The following is a 21618-nucleotide window of genomic DNA, read 5'->3' as shown; positions in this document are numbered from 1 at the left end:
GTACTGCTACAGTTTATGACCTAGACGTCACATGTGCAGAAGGATATAAAGAAAATGAAGATAAAATTCAACATGTTTTCACTTTTCTCACATAATAAAAGAGCACTTGACTTGACTCTTTCAGAAGGCAGGGGAAATAATATTACCCTTGCATACATCAGTAGCAAATTGAGGGAATGTGTACTTTTCAAAAAAAGGAACATTTTGTGGAATTCTCCTTATATTTTCTTTATATCATTCTGTGCATGTGACATCGCAAACTATAGTAATCTTCTCATCCAGCAATGGTGGCACTGAAACTTCAAAAATTTTACTAATACATGTATTGCTGCATTCACTCAATCCACAGAATATGAAGTTGAACTTGTCCTTAAAGCAATAAGGAATTAAATGTCACCAGTAAGGTGAAACTGGATCATCTTCTACAGTGATTAGAACCGGTTCAATGTACCATATGAGAAATAATATTAAGCAAGCACTATTATGTTGCTTTGTAAGTTCCGTGCTGTTGTGTGGAAAAGTGTGTAACAAGAAACTTACCTTTGACCTTTGCTGCTTGTTCATAGAAATCAGCAAAGTTCAGGATGATGAAGTTGGTGATGGTACAACATCTGTGACAGTACTAGCCTGTGAGCTTTTGAAGGTAAGTCTCTGACCTGGGAGAAGCTTCTAACCATTTTCCTTATATTCCGAGGTTAGAAGAAGAAATGTAATTTTGTGACAACAAAGTCTTGTAGCACTCTTTCATTGTCAAGGTTAGTTCACATGATTTCATATCATTCGAATCAGTCAGATTTTTATGCCTCCGCCACCAAGTGTCCTTACTTCATTCAGAATGCACAGATGATTGTAGGATTAGTGTAAAGTGTTATACAACATCAGACACAGAGTTCATCCTGTGACCACAAGGTGCATAGTTAATCCTTTTCTCTTTCCCCAACTCTGATTCACTGTAGGAGGCTGAGCAGCTGATAGGGCAGAAGATCCATCCCCACACCATCATCAGTGGCTGGAGGAAGGCGGTGGATGAGGCTGTTGCTGCCCTCACTAAGGCCTCTGAAGATCACAGGTATGGATACAAATGTGTACTGTCATCAGGACAGCCGCCCATTGTCCGCATCATATCCCATCCAGTGAGAGCATGTTTGATGAGTGATGACATGCTGTTTCTGTTTTGTTTTGTTTTTGTTTTTTCCAGCACTTACGTGGAATCATATCTATTAGATTTTGTTTTTGGCTTTCAGTATTAACAAAATATTTAGAAGGAGGCCTGAACAGAATCAGTTCAAAAAAACCATTGATCATATTAACTCTGTCATCTTTGATTTTATGGTTATATTGAAATATTGGCCTGTCAGATTGTATCCCCCCCCCCCCCCATCATATGATGAGATGTTTATTTCACTCCCAGACCCATGGGTGCAGTGCCCTAACAAGAATTGTATCACAAAATTACCATCATAAATACACTGCAGTCGCTCAATGGTGCTGCACAAGTTTTGCTTAATAAAGTATACGCATTGCAGCTTGCTTTGTGTTTGAAATCCGTACATCATGATAACATGCTGTCTTTCTGATCAATTTTACAACTCTACACATATGCAGACAATTGATTTGTGAATGTGGTGTTTCATGACCACTGCACTGAGTGCATTTTCCACAAAATTGAGACTCAAACATAGAACCTGAATGTGCATTTTGTCATAGGCAGCATTCTTGAACATGCATGTTTAACAAACTTTTAACAAACATTCTTGTCATGTGACGTGCAGTGCGGATCCACAGCGATTCAGAGAAGACCTGATGAAGATTGCCTTCACCACACTCAGCTCTAAGATTGTCTCACAGGACAGGGACAAGTTCACCACTCTGTGTGTGGATGCTGTGCTCAGGTTAAAGGTAAGGACTTGGTAGTCAAGACAAATGTCTCTTCCACTTCTTGTTTTCATCTGCTTTTAGTCTATGTCATGCACTTTCTTTGTTCTTGTAACTCAACTACGAACTACCGTTTAAGCTGCTATTTTCCCGTACAGATATTTTTGCGAATAAGGAGGAAACAGACATTTTTGCGAGATGTTTTTTTTTTGTGATTTAACACCAAGGCCAGCGTAATGTGCAATATTACCCCAGCCTGTGGCGACATTCTCATGTGCTGTTAAATTTGCGGTACCACAGTGATTCACGAAATTCTCGAAAATTAAACCAGCGCCAAAATAACAGCTGATACAGTATATCACACTGTGCTTTGAGCACCCAGTTGACGTGGATACAGTACCTGATAAATGTTACCCGTCTTCTAATTAAAGTAATAGTATAATCTTATTTACTCAAGGTACTCTCTTCAATGCCAGCACTGTTCTTCAAGATGGCCCTGCCAGTATTATTACCTCGGTATTATGAGGTACCCATCTTTTATATAGTGGCCAAGAGAGATGTTGTGGGTAATAACATATTGTCCAAAAACAAAAACACTTGGCAGGGCTCAAACTTTGGACCTCCATTTCTTTGTTGAGAGTCTTATCCACTATACCACAGTCCCCTATTATGATTATTTATTGTTGTTATTATTTGTCTTCTTCCTCTTCTTCTTTTTTTATGCATAACAAGCATAAGTACTGTAAATACAGAAATGTTCATGGTACATTATGTTTTGCGTATTTCACTCTACTTCTGGCCAGCTCAAGTTCTAAAATGTGCAAAAATGTCATCACAATTTTCTCTGTACATTTTGAATGGGTTGACAATATTGCACTGCGCAAATTCAAGAACTGTAAATGTGTTTTTTAGCTGCTCAGCGCGAAAAATTAATCACGCAAAAAAATTGATGTTTACAGTGAGGTAAATAATAGTATATTGGTGAATGAATAAGGAAATGTTTACCTCGAAGCTTTGTTAAATGTCTGTCTAGGACAGTGGATTTTCTTTTGTTTCTGTTGTTGAGCTACATCTGTTTTTACTACTTCATCTCCTCCCCTTAATGGTCTTTATCATCACTTCTGTCATGGAATCATCAATGCTCTTAATCTTTTTATCTTTCTTTTTCTATTTTGCTATTTATTTATTTGTTGCTTTTTAGGGCAAGACAGACTTGAATGCTATTCAGATCATCAAGAAGCTTGGTGGAAACATGAATGATTCCTACCTGGATGAGGGTTTCCTCCTGGACAAGAAGGTGGGAGTGAACCAGCCCAAGAGGGTAGAGAATGCCCGCATCCTAGTGGCAAACACTCCCATGGATACCGACAAGATCAAGGTGCGTGTGGTTTGAGAGGTTGGTTCTTGCATGGTGAACTGAGAAGATAGAGACAGTTTGTGTAGCACCATGTGTCATAGCCCTGTAGTAGTAGTAGTAGTGGTGGTGGTGGTAGTTGTAGTAGTAGTAGCAGTAGTAGTAGTAGTAGTACTAGTACTAGTAGTAGTAGTAGTAGTAGTAGTAGTAGTAGTACTAGTACTAGTAGTAGTAGTAGTAGTAGTAGTAGTAGTAGTAGTAGTAGTAGTACTAGTACTAGTAGTAGTAGTAGTAGTAGTAGTAGTAGTAGTAGTAGTAGTAGTAGTGGTGGTGGTGGTGGTGGTGTGTGGTGGTGGTGGTGGTGGTGGTGGTGGTGGTGAATTCTGAAGAAAACACAGCAAATGCTCTGGATGATAAAGCTTATGAAGAGGTTATCATTCTGTTGTCACCAGTCATGAATATAGAAAGTAAAGGTAGGAGGCTAGCCTTAGCATTGTGGCTGCCCATAATTAACATGGCAAGCAGCTGCATGTAATTATTGTTTCACAATTTGTACTTCTGTGAATCATTCAGCTAAATCATTAGCTTTTACATGGTACACTGTGTGCATCAAAATTGATGCTTTCTAATCAGCCCAGCATGGTGAATGAGAAAGTGAAAAAGACATATAAAATGGAAGAGGAGAGGAGTTGTTTAACCCCTTGAAGACAAGTCCGGAGTATACTTGGGCATGTGTCTATGGGAAATGTGTGTTGTAGCAAAATCAGGCCGTCCTCAATGGGTTAATGAACACTGGAGTAATTTGAACAAGATGTGTAATTTACCTGTCATACAGGTGTATCATTTTCATTCATTATTCATTCATTCATTTCATTTTATGTTGTCATGGTACCAACCTCATCCAATGGTTGTTTCTTCACCCAGTCTGTGAATTAAAAACACATGTATGAAACACAATGCACTTATTAGGTGATACGCTATCAGCGTATCACCTATTGTGATTGTCAAAATTTCTCTTTTTTTTTATTCTTCTTTCTTTCTGCCACATTTTGTGTCGTCAATATCTCAACAATGACATTACGGAATAACATAACATTTTCAGTCAACATGTCTCATAACAATATCTAGCCACAATAAGGTTTTCATGACAGTAACATATCTATGACGTCATCTAGGCGCCATTTTGTGATTTTCGGACCTTGTCACATGATCGATCATAACTTCATAACTAGATATCATTTCTGTATCATTTTCGGTGGACATAAAGTTCAGGTCAGGCTCTATCTTACGTTTTAACGCTAGTTACCAAGGTCATCATTACGCGCGCGTTTGCGCGCGTCAAAATTTTAAAAGGCTCAAAACGACTTCCCAATGGGAAATCTCGAAGTTTCAGACAATTCTAAGCGTTTCAAACATTTTCTCGCGTGCGCGTCCGTCCGCGCAATTTCGCGCGCAGAGGGCGTAACCAACATGAAAATGCAATTTTTTTGACTGATTTGGATTTCTGATACTTTGAGTAACAATATCCATTGATTTCCGATCGATTTTGACCTATAACAAAGGAATGCACTGGCGTCAAAGTTGAAATTCCGCGCGCGCGTCTTTCTGCAAATATAGTGAAAAAACATGTTTTTGTTTATGTCGCCATAGCTCTTTAAATCGTCCATTGACCCTATATTTCTATTGCATATTACAAAAGCATATGAATTGGAAATAACGTTTCAAGTACCAATATTGCCAGGAAAACTCATGACGTCATCATATCATCATCTGAAATCAAAAAAGTGGAATTAATTTTTTTGAGGTACTCTTTCTGACATTCATTTACTCGTATCTCTATTGTTTAAGCTTAATATCACCCCAAATTCAGATATGTTTTACTTTGAACATTTGCCTTTCAAGTCCATGTCATGGTTTTGAAATTTGATGACGTCATCATACTTTAAATTGTGATTAAAGGTAAAGACGCAAAATCGGACAAGTTTACGTGTTATGTCTATGGGAGGTGATTTTTTTTAAAACCATACATTGACTTGACAACGTTTAAGCACCTTTATCTCAGATGATTTTGCTTCATTTCCTCTGAAAATTAAGTATGTTGTAGCTGTGACAATAAGCTGCAGTAATCATGCATTTTATTCTTTGAAATCTCCTCATCAGGTTGACAATTTTGCAATTTAAAACTGAAAATGAGAATGGAATGCGGACGAAACGATTCCTGATTCATCTTTCACGTACATAAGTTTACGTTCCTCTAATTTTCTCGTCGAGACGTATGGCCGAGTGGTTAGAGGTGTCGTCACAGAAACGTGAAGTTGCACACGTACGGGTTCGAACCTCACAAGAGCACGAAAGAAAATATTTTTTTTTTTTACTTTTTTTCTTCAATGGAGTACTACACCTTCGTCCATGTAGAAGTCACGTTCGCATGTAAACACACCTATACGCACACACTCACACAGTATCCCTTTATCGTTGGAGACTGCATTGCTTCGACTGCTGCAAAATATTGCAGGCTGGGCTTTTCAAGCTGATCATGGTATATTGTAACAAAATGAAATTTGTTCATATCAATTCAGTAACACAATGTAGTCGTGGTTACTTTGTGCTGATTTTATACATGTAAGAAGCTATACATTGTAAAAAAAGGTATTTGAATTGTTCCTTTAAGTCAGTCTTCTGTATTGATGATTATTTGTCAATTAGTGGTTTTTGTGGAGTTTCAGATAATGATAAAAAGTATGTATGATAAGTGCAGCGATACTTTCTACAGTTAGTTCAAAGTTGTGTTACAGAGGTTTGATACATACATTTAGCATTGTGTTTGTGTGTCCACATGTGTATACAGGTTGGCCATATGGCACATTCTAGACAATAAATCTTAATTAATTAGCAAACGCGATCAGCTATGGAACTGAATATGGTACTAATGTATGATGTTCATGATTCTCATTAAACTGTGACGAGTTTAAAGAGATAGCTTAACTGTGTGTAAAAATAAAGCAATAATAAGGAAATTTTAAGGGAATTTGATAACCATGCCTATAATAATTTCATACAGGTACTAATAGCTGCCTCATATTCGTGTGATTGATCGTCATGTCAATAGCAAACTGACAACGTACGATTAATATATTATACATTAAACAACTGTCTTTCAAATCCATATCGATGTTTTCTAGTTTGATAACGTCATCATACTTTAAATGTCTGCGGGACGTATTTTTCCCAAGTTGCCAGAAATGGCATAGCGACCTCAGTCGTTACAAGGCCGCTTTTCCGTCTAGCAATGCAATAGATGTTCACACGGCCACGTTGGTTGAGTGGGCATTGACTTTCCCCCTGTTATATCTATACATTGTTTTTTTTTTTTTGTCTTACCATTTCCGTGGATGACCCGTGGCCGAGTGGTTACAGAAACGGTTTCGCATGTACGCTCAATATAACTTCAAGGTGCCTATATCACATTCTTTTCTTTGTCAATCACAGATGACTGTCATCTGATGACCACAAGCGTATCACCTAACTCGTCCTCAATGTGACGAGTTTTCATGTCTCGTTGCATAATTGAAATGCATGTAAAATGTTATGTAACACAAGTATAAAACTGAAAACCGGCATGTAAATGTACAAAATTAAGTTACTACGAAAAAGAAAGAGAAAGCATAAAATATCATGGTAATATACACTGAGATCAGTTATTGAAGATTGATCACCCCTGCCCCCCCCCCCCCCCTTATTTCATACAATCCAGTATCTGAAAAACTTAGATAGGGTGTTCGATCTTTTGAAATTATTCACCTGTCTCCTAAAATCGTTCCAACTAAGTCCTTTTATCTAGTTCGTTAAGCTATTCCAAGTTCTTACCCCACTAAACAATAAGCTTTGCTTTTGAAACTCTGCATGAACTTTGGGAAATTGTCCAGTTGATGTCTTAGATTGTACTTATTATTCTTGAATTTAACATGACTACATATAACACGAGGTTTAACATTTAATGTGCAATCCTACACATGATGCGAAGAGTATGCTTTCTCCTTCCAATTTCACATTTATCAATTATCAATTTAATATGAAATGCCTTTAAGGGGAAGTCCCACATTACTCCCATAGCTGCTCGAAGGGCACGATTCTGTAATTTTTGTAGTCACCTTCTTCAGCCCTATCCTAAAAGTCCCCCTAACGATATCACAATAATCAAATTTAGATTGAATGATGGATTTATAAAGAGCATAATTCTCTTTATTAGATAAATATCCTCAGTCACCTTGTTGAATACAGATTCTGTTTGTACAGACCAATCATGTTTGTCAAGCATGGCCCCCAAGTACTTGCACTTTTGTAAGCATTGGACTTGTTTTTGTTCAATATCAGAATGTGGAACAAAAGTTTCTATTCATTTTCTTGAACCTAACATCTGAAATTCATGTTTCTTTGCATTCAGTGCAAATTTGTTGTCAGTCAGCCATACATTTACTACTTTACGCTTCCTAATCAATGTTTTGACCACACTATTTGTGTTCTTGCTGTTTGCATATAGTTCTAATGTATTGTCGCATACACAGAGATGTTACAATCTTCCACATAGGTTGACAGATCATTAACATACTGTAAAACGAGAAATTTTCGCATGCATTTTAATTTCGCGAATTTCGCGAGCACCAAAATTCGCGAAATTAAAATGCACACGAAAGTTTTTGTCTACACTACATGCATTGAACACCAGTGGCAATTCGCGAAAATTTCATGCCACGAAAAGGGCTGTCGGCTCCAATTCGCGAAAATTTCATGCCGCGAATATATCATGTTTTACAGTATATGAAAAAGAGTAAGAGGCCACTTTTCAGGCAATCATGCTGTCTTCGTGAAGCAAACTCTAGTTTTAACTAGATGTGTCCTCACAAAATGTTACATATGAGTTATCTTGTTGCAGCTTGTCACTTGAATTGTTAATTGTCATTGACTGATTCCTGTGGCAACATTTGTCATTGGGATGTAGGTGTTTGGATCCCGTGTGAGGGTGGACTCCACAGCCAAGATTGCTGAATTGGAACTGGCAGAAAAGGAGAAAATGAAAGACAAAGTGGAGAAGATCATCAAACATGACATCAATGTCTTCATTAACAGGTAAGGGAGAGGGACAGACAGACAGACAGACAGACAGACAGACAGACAGACAGACGGACAGACAAGTAGGCAAATATTGTAGATGAATAGGTTCACAGGTAGATACAAGGATAGGTAGATTGATTATTATAGAGTAAAGTGAGAGAGAGAGAGAGAGAGAGAGATATACAGACAGATACAGAGTGATGGAAACTGGATTCCAATGCAGACAGATTCAATAAAATTTAAAAAAATGCTGATTTAGCATGCATTGATGGAAAAAGTGCTTTGTCTACTGCCAAAGTTTGTACATTTTGCTATTGTCATTTATTTTTTTTTTCCATTTGTAGATCACATGAGGAAAAGGATATTGAAAGTACTCTGCTTTTAATTGAATTAAGAAATTACAACCTCTTAGTGAATGATAAGTTCCTTAATGATATACACACAACTGATATACCTACAAGTAGGAGAGACCTCACTGCTTGTGCAAGAACACAGTAGAGTATTAAATTTTGAAATCTGTGATGGAATGCTGCAGTTCTCACTGTTCGAAATGTGAATATCTTTAAGGACAAGTTCACCTTCATAGACATGTTGATTGAGTGAATGCAGCAATATTAGTAGAACACATCATTGAGAGTTTGAGGAAAATCGGACAATCCGTTTAAAAGTTATGAATTTTTGAAGTTTCTGCTCACTCAAGGCTAGATGAGAAGACTACTATAGCTTGTGATGTCACATGAGTACAACGATATAAGGAAAGAATAAAGAAAATTCAACATATTTTCACTTTTCTCGCATAGCAAAAGAACATTTGACTTCTCTCTTCCAGAAGGCAGGGGGAATAGTATTACCCTTAACATATGTCAGTAACAAGTCGAAGAAATGTACACTTTATTCAAAAAGTAAAGTTTTGTGAAATTCTCTTTATTTTCTTTATATGGTTGCATGCATATGACATCATACACTGTGGTAGTCTTCTCATCCAGCAGTGACTATGCAGATACTTTAAAATTCATAACTTTTGAACGGATTGTCCGATTTTCCCCAAACTTTCACTGATGTGTTCTACTGATATTGCTGCATTCACTCAATCCACATGTACATGTATATGAAGGTGGACTTGTCCTTTAAAATTCAGATATCTTTCCCAACTCATCTACAGTTATAATTGGCTTGCCTGTTATATCTTAGTGTCCTTCATCTGTTCTTTCATTCTGTCTCACCTGCTATGTTTCCTTCACTCCCACACACAGACAACTGATCTACAACTACCCAGAGCAGCTCTTTGCCGATGCAGGTGTCATGGCCATCGAGCATGCAGACTTTGAAGGTGTGGAACGTCTGGCTCTCGTCACGGGAGGCGAGATTGTCTCCACCTTTGACCGACCCGACCTCGTCAAACTGGGACGATGTGACCTCATTGAAGAGGTCATGATTGGTATGTTCACAAATTAGACATTAAATGCTTTGACATCTATCGACAACTTGACAGATTGGATAGATTCTTCATCTCTTACAGCGACAACTCTGACACTGCAATTGTCAACTCCACTGTAATGGTGAAAAATGTGATATGGGAAAGCATTTACATACCATTGCTCCTGCCATTCACAATTCCAGACACACAGAGATTTAAATCTTAACTTCACTTGAGATAAGCATATATTGCCAGGTTCATTACATACATAGATATGAAGAGAATGTGAGCAATTCAAGGACTCCATGCCACAAGTACTTATGGCTGGAGTATCTCTCTTTTGTAATTTATTCTGTACGAATTTTTATGATGTTAAGCTCAGTGATGTATTAGATTAATTCAAAATATCGTGTACAAGCTTTAAAAAAGTGCATTCAAATTTCATTCGTGGAAATGAGGTTGCTAATGGAAACATATTAATATGTTTGATTTTATATTTCATAGGTATTGAGAGCATTGTAAGAGGTTTTAGGCTGGCAGTATTCAGTAGAGGAGCCACAAGAAATCATGTCTGAGTTTGAAGTAAGGATTGTTATCTCATGTTTGTTTGACTCTCAGGTGAAGACAAGCTGATCAAGTTCTCTGGTGTGCCCCTGGGAGAGGCGTGTACCATTGTGCTGCGAGGTGCCACCCAGCAGATTCTTGACGAGGTGGAACGATCCCTCCATGACGCCCTCTGTGTTCTCTCACAGACAGTCAGGACCACTCGCACTGTTCCAGGTGGAGGTATGGAATGCAAATCAAGATGTGTGGTAATGTGCATGCATTTTAATATTTTGCACATACAGTTGAACCTCTCTTATCCGGCCTCCCTTTATCCGGATCTCTCTATTATACGGACGCAATCTCGCCGTGATTTTTTTAAAAAAATAATTACGGGAGGAAAGGGGGATTCCCAACTCCTTGAGAACTCCTTCACAAACACACATGAATTACATATACTTGATACATTTCTTAATAATTATTTAGGTAAATCATCCCAAGAATTTATAAAAGAAAATGATTTCATTCTTGCAAACACGAATCTCTAGCTATGGGGTCTGTTACTGAGTGTAACAATGAAAAGGTTGCAGTATACACATTACTACATGTGGTACTACAATGGGCTACATCAGTACATGTGTATGTATATGTACATGTATAAAGCATTGAGTCTCCCGTATCCGGCCAAATCCCTTATCCGGATGAGCCCCGGTCCCGACTTGTCCGGATATGAGAGGTTCAACTGTACTGAGCATTCCAAGTGGGATGGAATAGTATTAGACTTGGCCTTTCTTAAGTATCACCATACTGCAGTGTGATGACAATTGTATGGATTTTCAGTTATTCATATAATACACTCACATTTCAGTGACATTGTAAGTGCCATTGCATTTATTATGTTGACATCCCCAGCTGTATTATACCAACTCTTCAAAGACCTACTGGATCTTAAAGGGGATGACTAGTAACTGATCAGTGGGAATCAGTGGGAATGCTGGGGGATGATTGTTCCAATCCTTATGGGATTCATTTAAGAGTGCATTATATATCTACTGTTGTGTGAAAATAGTTTGCCTCATAATGGTCTCATATTCAAGTAATGTGCAGGTTAGCATGCCTGTGCAGTGACGGGGCATTAAACTGCACATTACTTGAATATGAGACCGTTCTGAAGCAAATAATTTTCACACAACGATAGATATATGATGTACTCTTAAAAGAATCCAACAAGAATTGGAACAATCATCCCCCAGCATCCCATTGATTCCCACTGATCAGTTACTAGCCATTCCCTTTGATATCAGTGATGTGAACTGTGCAATATTTCATCCACCAGTATGAAGTCCAGTCGAAACCATATGTGGTTGGAATCAAGTTGATGTGTAAGTTGTTGGTAACTATCATCAGAAGTTGACTTTGAAGTGGTAGAATATGGTATTCTTTATCATCTATATAGTGGTCAGTATCCTGTATGGTGTTTCGTATCCTCCAATTAATTTCTTTATTTCCTAGGTGCCTCTGAGATGTTGATGGCCAATGCTGTCAGCCAGCTGGCAGTTAGAACTCCTGGCAAGGAATCTGTTGCCATTGAGGCGTTCGCAAAAGCTCTCCGGCAGGTAATGCAACAATTCATGTCATAAATAACATCTTATGTTTATGATTCTTTTCGCAAGGACCAAGTCCTGGCTACAAATAAGATTGACCTTTCTTTTTCTTTTTGCCAGTTAGGCAGACTGGTAAAGCATGAATTTTCACTACTCTGACAAAATGCTGACTTTGGATATCAGGTTATAAAAACATTGATAATTTGATGTAAATTATATACGATGCAAATTTGGCATGATTTTTTCTTCATGCCTCTATGCCAGAGCTCCATTTTTTTGTTTATTTTTTTGTTTATTTGAGTGGCACCATGTTGTTTTGTCAATCTGTCCATGTGTTTGTTTGCTTTTTCCAGATGTCTAACTTTCATGTGTTGTTTTTACTCCTGAAGACTTCGGGAGAATGATATCTGCTTGATAATCAATATTTTGTGCAGGTTAATTCTATCAGGTTAAAGGGTGTGTACAGTTCTGGTTGAGGTGAGGATTTAGCTTTAACATTTTGCGAGATATTCAGAAACCACTCTATGAGATGTCAACGAGCATGCAATTGTAAGGGGTATCAAAAGTCTATTTGATGAAAATCGGTTTTGAAATGGCTGAGATATCCAAAAACAAAGTGAAACAAAGAGATCCTAATAAAAGGCGTGGCCTGTAGTCTTTTATCATTATCAATTTTTTAGCTCACCTATTGCGATCGCTCTTCGTCCGTCGTCTGTCGTCCGTCGTCCGTCGTGCGTAAACTTTTACATTTTCATCTTCTTCTTGAGCACCCCTTGACCGATTTTCACCAAACTTGGCAGGTAGCATCCCTAGGGGGATAGAATCTCAATTTGTTCAAGTGGCACCATACCCCACCTGGGGGCCCCCAGAGGGGCTCAAACCCCCCAAAATTAAGGAATCTTAAAAAATCTTCTTCTCTAGAACCAGAAGGGATAGAGCTATGTTAATACTATGAATTAGTACATTGATGACTGTAGTTTCAAGTTTGTTCATGGTGGAATCAGGGGTTTCCCCCTTGGGACCCAGGGGAGGAGGGTGGGGAGGGGTCCTATTGGGGCCCGAATTGTACATTTTCTTCTTTTTCTTAAAAATGCCATTATGAATTTCCACCAAAGTTGGCAGGTAGCATCCCTAGGGGGGAAAGAATCTCATTCCCATCAAATGGGTCCCATGCCCCACCTGGGGGGCCCCAGGGGCCTAAATTTGGACCAAAATTGCAAAATTTCATCTTTTTCTTGGAAAAACATGTAACTAATTTTCACCAAACTTGGCAGGTAGCATTCCTAGGGGGATAGAATCTCAATTCCATCAAATGGGCACCATGCCCCACCTGGGGGGGGGGGGGGGGGGGGGGGGGGGGCTGAGGTCCCACCACCACCCCCCCACCCCCCTCCTGTAAGGAATCTTTACAGATTCTCTCTAGAACCAGAAGTGATTGAGCTAAGTTAATACAATGAGTCAGTATATTGATGACTGTTGTTTCAAGTTTGTTCATGGGAGAATCAGGGATACCCTTCCCTCCCCCCACTCACCCCCCTTGGGACCCAAGGAAGCGGGATGGGATGGGGGGGGGGGGGGGTCCAAATGCGGGCCTAAATTAAGAGTCTGCAAGAATGCATGGAAGATGAACTTGTGATACTCAGGTGAGCGCGTGACCCCCGGGTCTCTTGTTTGATATCTCAGCCATTTGAAAACCAATTTTCATCAAATAAATGTTGAATCCTTCCTAAAATTACATGCTCTTTCATATTTCATAAGAGGTTTCTCATTATCTCACTTAGGAATGTAAAAAACATGAATCCCCACCTCAACCAGTACCGTACAGCCCCTTTAAGCCCTTTAAAAGATGCAAATACCGAAGTTAAAATGATTGATTTGCCTGATTTGTCTGATGATAGTATAAGGAAGATTCCGTACTCATTAGCCACAGTAACACTGCGCGAAACTATGCATAGTTTTCTTCCCGCTAACTTCCAGAAGTTTGCACAGGCAATCACGATACAGACAAAAGTACGCATAGTTTCAGTGATGCAAAACTACCCATAGTTTGGGTCTGCAACATACATGCTCCACATGGGCGAAAAATGCATGGCTTCCTTGAATGTGAAAAAATACCCCCTCCCCTCCCCCCCAAAAAAAACAAAACAAAACAAAACAAAACAAAACAAAACCAAAACCAAAACCAAAACCAAAAAACAAACAAACAAACAAACAATAACCCACATTGTGTGCACATAACATGAAATTGATATATCACATGACAAACTCCTTTGAGTTTCAGTCATGTATGGTCACATTACACAAAAACTCATGTTTTGGCATGAAGTGAGAAACTTCCAAAGTATACTGAATTTTCTAAGAAGTTTCCCTGGTAACTTCTCCAGAATTTTGCAGTCGAACTGCCCAAACTATCTGAAGCAAAATACCGAGTAATGAAACTATGCGTAGTTTCACATAGTGTGACTGGAGCTATTTTCCTTGGAGCAGTACTTTCACTCAAAAAATTTGTGGTTTATCCTGTTGTTTTTCCATTTTAGCTGCCCACCATCATTGCAGACAATGCAGGATACGACAGTGCCGAGATGGTGTCACAGTTGAGGGCAGCACACACCCAGGGCAACTACAAAATGGGGCTGAGTGAGTGATTCAGTTGTGAGGCGTACAAATTCTTATGAACAGCTAGTTATTCCGTTCGTATGTTAATGTCCCTGTCATTCCTCAAATGATTCTATTCTAGGCTCATGTATCTTTTCCTTTTTAAATTACATATGAATCACCCACATTTCTTTTGTTTCCACAACTGATAAGACTATTCAATAAAAAAAAAGGATGTGAAAGTTTTTGTGACGGAGAAAGTTCATGCTTACAGATACAAGCCGTTTTATCCATTCCATCTCTATGATTTCTATCAGGAGATGTAACATAGGCGATAGATGTAATTCATGATGTGTGAAGAAGATAGAAACAGCCAATGCTTATGTATGGTCATCTCTTTTTCTATTCCAAAATTGGAGTGGAAACACATTGGCCTAGATTTCCAAATGTCACCTAGATTTAGTTCATTGATAAACTGCATCATTTGATATCATTTCGGAATCCGCCCCCCCCCCTCGACGTTTCGCGCTATAATTCTGTAACGCGAGAAGGCCTCGTCGCGAGGCTTCTTGACTTTGTTTGTTCAAGTCTCGCGCAACTTTTGAGACCAAATTTGCGACGTCCGCGCATACTTTTGCGAAGCCACGCCCATTTTTGTAACGGAATGTCGCCCCAAAACGGGCACAATTTTGTGATTTTGTGTACATTTCCTATGGAAAACAGTGCTCTGTCATGAAAGTCATAAAAACCTGATTATTTTTACAATTAATCACTTTCATTGATTAGTTTTGTGCTGATTATGGTAGAAAAGTGGTCAGTGACAATTTCCAACAAAATAAAGAAAAAACAACAGTTGAAAAACAAAGAAATACATAAGAAATTCTGAAAACAATAAAATACATAAGAATTGAAATGAATTTTGGAAGTTTTTGTGATGTACAATTGTTGAATATGCTAAAACAGATTTACAGATCAAAAATTAGACTCTCAATGCTTTTAATTAGGCTAATATATGATCTTGAGCTTAATTTGCATAATTAATTAATTAAAATTAGAAATTGATTGTTTCAAGAAATCTTATGACACAATCTTGTAGATTATGACGCGGGTCTCATGCGTGCAAAATTTCATCGCGATCGCACCACCGATGGCCGAGATCTCGGGGGGCGGAATCCATCCTCCCCCCCCCCCCCCCCCCCCCCCGGTCTGAGCATAGCCAAAAAAGCCCAGCCCCTTTAGGGTTAAGTCAGTAGTTTACACCATGGTCTGAATTATTTAGCCCTGGATTATTTAGTTCGCCTTTTGGGAAATGCTAAGTGGTTTAGATTTAGACCGTGGACTACTTAGGCCAATGGTTTCATGAATCTGTGAACTATTTGTAAATCTAGACGACATTTTGGAATTTGTCCAGCTGGATCTGGTGGTGTCATAGAAATGTCTCATTCTCTCTTTGTTTATGCTGCAGACATGACCAATGGTACCATTGGAGACACCACAGAGCTGGGTGTCCTAGAGTCCTTCCAGGTTAAACGCCAGGTCGTACTGAGTGCAGCGGAGGCTGGTGAGATGATCCTCAGAGTAGATAACATCATCAGGGCTGCCCCCAGGTGAGTACAGTGGGTCAAGGGGCTTCATGTCTCCATTATACCTGAATATTCCATGCACTCCTATGAGTCATATGAAAAATGTAGTTGGGCTAGATTGCCTGCTATGTAGTTTTAATGCATTTGGTATCATTTATTATTTACATATCTTCATGACTCCTTCTCCCACTCTCTGATGGAAGACACAATAATATTGTAGTTCAAATGAGACATGCCTATAGAAAGTTACATGTGTACCATAATGCATGTTGATGTAAGCACAATATGATAACAGAAACATTACAACCCTCCTTGTTAAGTGTATCATGCCTTTGGCATTGCCTCTGTGTACTTCAAAAAAGTGTGTAAGTTTTCACCAAGATTGTCATATCATCAACATGATGTTGTTATGTGGAACATTTATGCATTTACTTGCAGTGTTTGTGATCTGGTCATATTTTCTACAGACAAATTTTGTCTGCCAAAGAGAGTTAAAGGGGATTGACACATATTTCTCTGCATCTTGTTTACAGGCAACGGTCTGATCCAGGGCACTGAGTTACAGTGTAGCCAACTGTAAGTGAGATACTTCTGTCGGGTGAAATAGGAGAACAAGCAATCAACACTGCTTCATCAATGGAAGTGTAGTTGTGTTCCAAGATGAATGACATAATGGGATGGGGGGGGGGGGGGTGCAGAGTGCTGTACTGCTCTTGCATAGTTATGCTTCTCTACATTTGTGACCATGTGTCACAAAACCAACAAAAAGTCGCATACCCTGATTTTACATGAAGAGTCAAAATAAGTGAAATGGGACAACTTAGTCAAATTTTAATTTGTTATATTTTCTGAAAGAGCTATTCTTCTACATAATTGTAAGGTCTGGGATCATAAAATGCTTGGGAAGTTGTGTTTCTGCAGTTTTTCTAGAACTTCTTGTTGTAGAATAGTGTGACAAAGGCCCTTAGGCCCCTTTTCATTTCATGAAATCCCAGTACACACTCCTCAATTTCAGCTCTGATAACTTGAAAGGATTGAACTACTGCATTCAAAGTTGATATCAGTCATGAATAGAATGTGCTTAATGAGTGTGGAAAACTTTCAGCTTAATCTGATAATCCCCTCATTGTGGTTTGCTACAGAGAGTTACATCCTGTTTTTTGTTCCATTCATTGCACAGAGCACAGTCCGGTGAGATTAAATGCTTGAATAGACCCTAAACTTCAAAGCCTCTTTTCTCAGTGAACACTTTTTTTCAGAATGTGTACGTTCTTTTCATTATTCGCATAGGTTAGTATAGTCCATCTGTTTTGAGTTATACATCATTTTACAGCTTAGAATCTGCTCTTTCAGAATATGTCCCGAACTGAAAAATCCATGTCTGGCGACTTTTTTGGTTGGTTTTGTGATGCAGGGTCACATTTATGTCTGTTCAAGGTAGATTTATGCAGTGTCTGGTGACACATGAGAAATTTCCATTTCCACTGGGGCCTGTTTCTATACTCGTCCCATCTGAGACCATTATTTTCAGTGTGCATATATGACATCAGAAATGAAGTCATCTTGTTGCAATGTTACGGATATAAATACAAACACATGTTAATTTGTTCTCTAAGTAGATTTTGCCATGGTGACATTGATAATTGGCATATAACTGTTAGAAATAGCTCTCCTGGATAAAGTGACTGCAATGAAAATGTTGACCAATATAAGATTGGTATGTTACTGCCAGGAAAGTGGTAACTGTTCATTTTTTTTAATGTGTAACATCAGACCTTTTCTGACATGAGGAAAACAACTGACAATGCAAACATTTTCTTTTTTCTGACTCAGTGATTGTTTGTGATGACAGTGCAAAACAAGAAGATGCATTAAAATGAAAATGTGATTGTCGTATATTGTGTAGTATAAAGGCATTCAGGTCATGGAAGTAATACCATGCTGATGGCATGTCACTATTTATAGCTGAGTTCTGGCAAATGTGAATGTAATACCTTTGTAACAAACGTTAATCAAGCACGGTTGCATCGTTTACTTGATGGTATGATTTGCAACTGTGCCCACAAACATGAGCTATACATGCTGGAGCCCATCAGGTGTATGATGATGATGATTCACAGCATTTGTATGACGCCATATATCTATTCAAAAAGAAAGGGAAAAAACCAAACAAACAAACTCAAAACATTCAAAGGCACAGGCTCCTCCAAGAGAGTTTATAGTAATTTAGTGCATATTAGCACATATAAAGAGATTGAATATTTGTCACACACTGAGGGCTGGAAATGTTTCAAGGCTGGAAATCAGACGTGCTGGTGACCAAACTAAGTGCAGTAGCTTCATGTCATACCAAATAAGAAGAACATTTTGCTATCAATTACATCATGAATTTGACTGCTTTGGTTTTGAGCATGAGAAGGATGTTTTGCATCACATTTTCTTTGGTTTTTTCGGAGCACATTGCTTGAATGAAACCTACTGTTGATTCAAGGTGCTTTCGATTAGAAACATTGTCACTATACATGTGGTATAAATCTGTTGCTTCAGGGCTATGTCTTCCTTTCAGTGTGGACAGGCTGCATGTCATCTTTTCCTTCAGCACTCTCCAGACACGGTTGATTTTTAACATGGACGTATCAGCAGATGTCTCTTTACAGTATAAGTTTTATTAACCTCATGATATGGGCATTAACCCGAATTGTTATTAATTTCACAAGTCAACGATGCTTGTAGACATAGCACACAGATCAACAATACAGAAATATCTGTTTATGTAAAGATATTTTTGGCCTATTGTTTTCCTAACATGTTGGTATCAGATAGCCAAAGTAGGAAATTGAACATTGAACAAAGGGTTTCACTACATCTTCACAGAGCCCCTGCAGGAATCCCTGTTATCTCTCGGCACAATTTGCCCCTCACCTTTTCTCGACTGCTAAATTATTACTATGTATGAAAGTTAGGTTGTAGCACAGCTTCATATTACTCTTTTGATGTGCATTGATAACACTCACCCACTGAGATGTTTAGAAAGTTACCTGTGAGTTTTTCGATTGATGTGAGTGAACTGTGATGTGTCATTTCTTTTTGTACTGTACAAGTATTTCAGTTCCATGATACTTGTGTATTAAACTGTGTCTTATTAAGACAAGATGTGAAGCACTCAAGATTTCTTGTCATATTTTACTTGTGCTGTGTGAATTTATACTACATTCATCAAGAGGAAGAGGTCTAGAGATTGCATTGGGATAAATCTGATATTTTGTCAAACTGAGTTTGAAAGGACAGAGTTTTGAACAGACATGCACTGATATATGTAATCATGTAATAAAGAGCTACTCTGATATGCTCTCACAGACACTGAACAAGAAGAAGACAAGTACATAGATGTATGTTGAGGAACTCTTGTCAAGTCAATCACCCGAGAAGCCTGCCACCATTCAGTTCTTTATGCCTGGCTATTAATGACACCACTCTAGGTCATTGTAGCATTGATAGTTGTAGCCAAATCAACAATTCTAGCAAAAACAAAAACAAAATGTCGATGAGTGATAGAAACTTTCCTCATGAATCAAGAGTTTGAGATACTGTACAGTGACAAGATAGAACCTCACAGCAGCAGACAGCATTCAGCCACTTACTTGCAGTGAAACATTTACTTAACATGGCTAGAATATTGTCCCCTATAGTAAAGAGCAAGTTGAATATTTTTTTTCAGTTGGTATTCTGCAATAGTTTGAGATGTCATCAGTAAGTAGTGTGCCTACTTCTCTACTAATTCTGATTTTCTGAAAAGTTGTATCATCATTATTATTTCAAATATATGGCCCCAGACTGTACTAGTAGCACATAATCGTGGGAATTGATTGACTTATACAGTTAACATGACGGGCAATGCATACATACAGTTGTGATAATTCCCCCTGATGTTTGGAATACTATTAGTTACCCCCTGCTTGTTTACGAAATACGGGCAAATATCTACTTTCTGGTGCCATATTCCATGAGGCCGGAGGCCGAATGGAATATGGCACCAGACCGTAGATATTTCCCATATTTCGTAAGAACAAGCAGGGGGTAACGATTTTATCTTTTAGTGTAAGTGCTAACCTTCTTCTCGCTGATTTCCTCTCGTGAATGATGTTGAAATCACCTGCTGTTGGCCATGTTGACTTACGTCTCGCGAGCTGATCATGCGCGCATCAAATACGTACACAACTACTAGTAGCCAGATAACGTCTTCAAAGACAGCGCGTCTCATATATCAGGCAAAGACGCACATCACCTGAGACGCGTTGTCTTTGAAGTTGGTTGTTGCTGCTGTCGTTTATCAAGCGTCTTTGAGTGGTCTCAGGTGATGTGCGTAATACTCTTGAAGACCGCGCGCTGTCCATTTGTTTTGTACAGGATTGGCGCAAACTTTCACGCGCAGTTAGTTATTTGATATCATGGTCATCACATCACGGAATACGGAATATATTCAGTGGTGGAGTTAGCGCATGCGCACAATATGACCTTATCACGGAATACAGGATATATTCAGTGGTTGATTGACCAATGAGATTACAGAATTCACGATCACTAAAAGATAAAGTAATTTGCAGTCAGTGTCCACAGTCTAGGTAAGTGTAGATGCAGTTGTAGACATGTAAATCTGTTTCATACACAGCATCCTAAAAACAGTTCTTAGTCATCTAGACATGTAGGCCCGAATTCACAAAGGTGGTACAAATGAAACCATGGTTTAAACCATGGACAAAAACCATGGAGCGCCAAGTTTCTCACGGAATATTTCGTTACGAAATTGGTCATTTCGTCAACAAAATGACCGTTTTGTTAACGAAATAATCATTTCGTGGACGAAATGTTAATTTCGTTACAAAATGTTGTCATTTTGTTACAAAATAATTATTTCATCGACGAAATGACTGATTTTATAACCAAATATTCCGTGCGACAATTGGCGCTCCATGGTTTTTGTCCATGGTTTAAACCATGGTTTCATTTGTACCACCTTCGTGAATTCGGGCCATTGTGACCAGTTCATCAAACATGTAATCTTTGTCATGTGTGATTGTTGGTATGGAGCAGAAACTGTATGTATCTAGATTTAGAGCACTGCTAAATGTTTGTTTGCATTTTCCATATGTAGCAAAATGATTCCTGCCCTTGTTATAAAATTGAATGTGGATAGTATAGATAAAATTATACATGTAAGATCTGCTATCAGGAAAGAAATGAAAGCTATCAAGAAGTCTAGTAATGTTGTCTGATCAAGCATCTTCACTTTTGGTTTTTAGTTCTTGAAGAAATAATTCCTTCTTTGACCATATCCAAGAAATTTATGAACTTTCAGTGGCATACTGTATATGCCATATATTTAGCGACTTTTTTGCAAGTGGTTAAATTCGCCATCGAGATATACAGTGATGAACGGAAAAAATGTATGTGTGCACGTCGCATTCGTGTCAGGATCAGAGTTAACATTTTTGTGTGTTGTTAATTTCTCAAATAGTATCCGACTCTTGAAATTCG

General features: G+C 38.4%; 1 protein-coding gene across 1 annotated transcript in view; it reads left to right on the top strand.

Annotated features, from left to right (window-relative positions):
* Positions 1 to 18496, top strand: part of LOC139735341 (T-complex protein 1 subunit beta-like) — a 31171-nt gene extending 12675 nt beyond the window's left edge. Inside the window, exons 4-14 of the mRNA XM_071646088.1 lie at positions 567 to 643; positions 957 to 1069; positions 1773 to 1899; positions 3077 to 3253; positions 8229 to 8356; positions 9595 to 9779; positions 10377 to 10544; positions 11814 to 11917; positions 14443 to 14542; positions 15966 to 16107; positions 16617 to 18496. Of these exons, the coding sequence (XP_071502189.1) occupies positions 567 to 643; positions 957 to 1069; positions 1773 to 1899; positions 3077 to 3253; positions 8229 to 8356; positions 9595 to 9779; positions 10377 to 10544; positions 11814 to 11917; positions 14443 to 14542; positions 15966 to 16107; positions 16617 to 16641 (1346 nt within the window). The 3' untranslated portion in view covers positions 16642 to 18496. The remainder of the gene's footprint in view (positions 1 to 566; positions 644 to 956; positions 1070 to 1772; positions 1900 to 3076; positions 3254 to 8228; positions 8357 to 9594; positions 9780 to 10376; positions 10545 to 11813; positions 11918 to 14442; positions 14543 to 15965; positions 16108 to 16616) is intronic.
* The last annotated feature ends 3122 nt before the right edge of the window (positions 18497 to 21618 follow it).

Source organism: Diadema antillarum, unplaced genomic scaffold (genome assembly GCF_040938485.1).
Source record: "Diadema antillarum isolate AM-2024a unplaced genomic scaffold, OU_Dant_1.0 seq00000570_RagTag, whole genome shotgun sequence".
Lineage (NCBI taxonomy): Eukaryota > Metazoa > Echinodermata > Echinoidea > Diadematoida > Diadematidae > Diadema > Diadema antillarum.
This window is presented reverse-complemented; position numbering and strand designations above follow the sequence as displayed.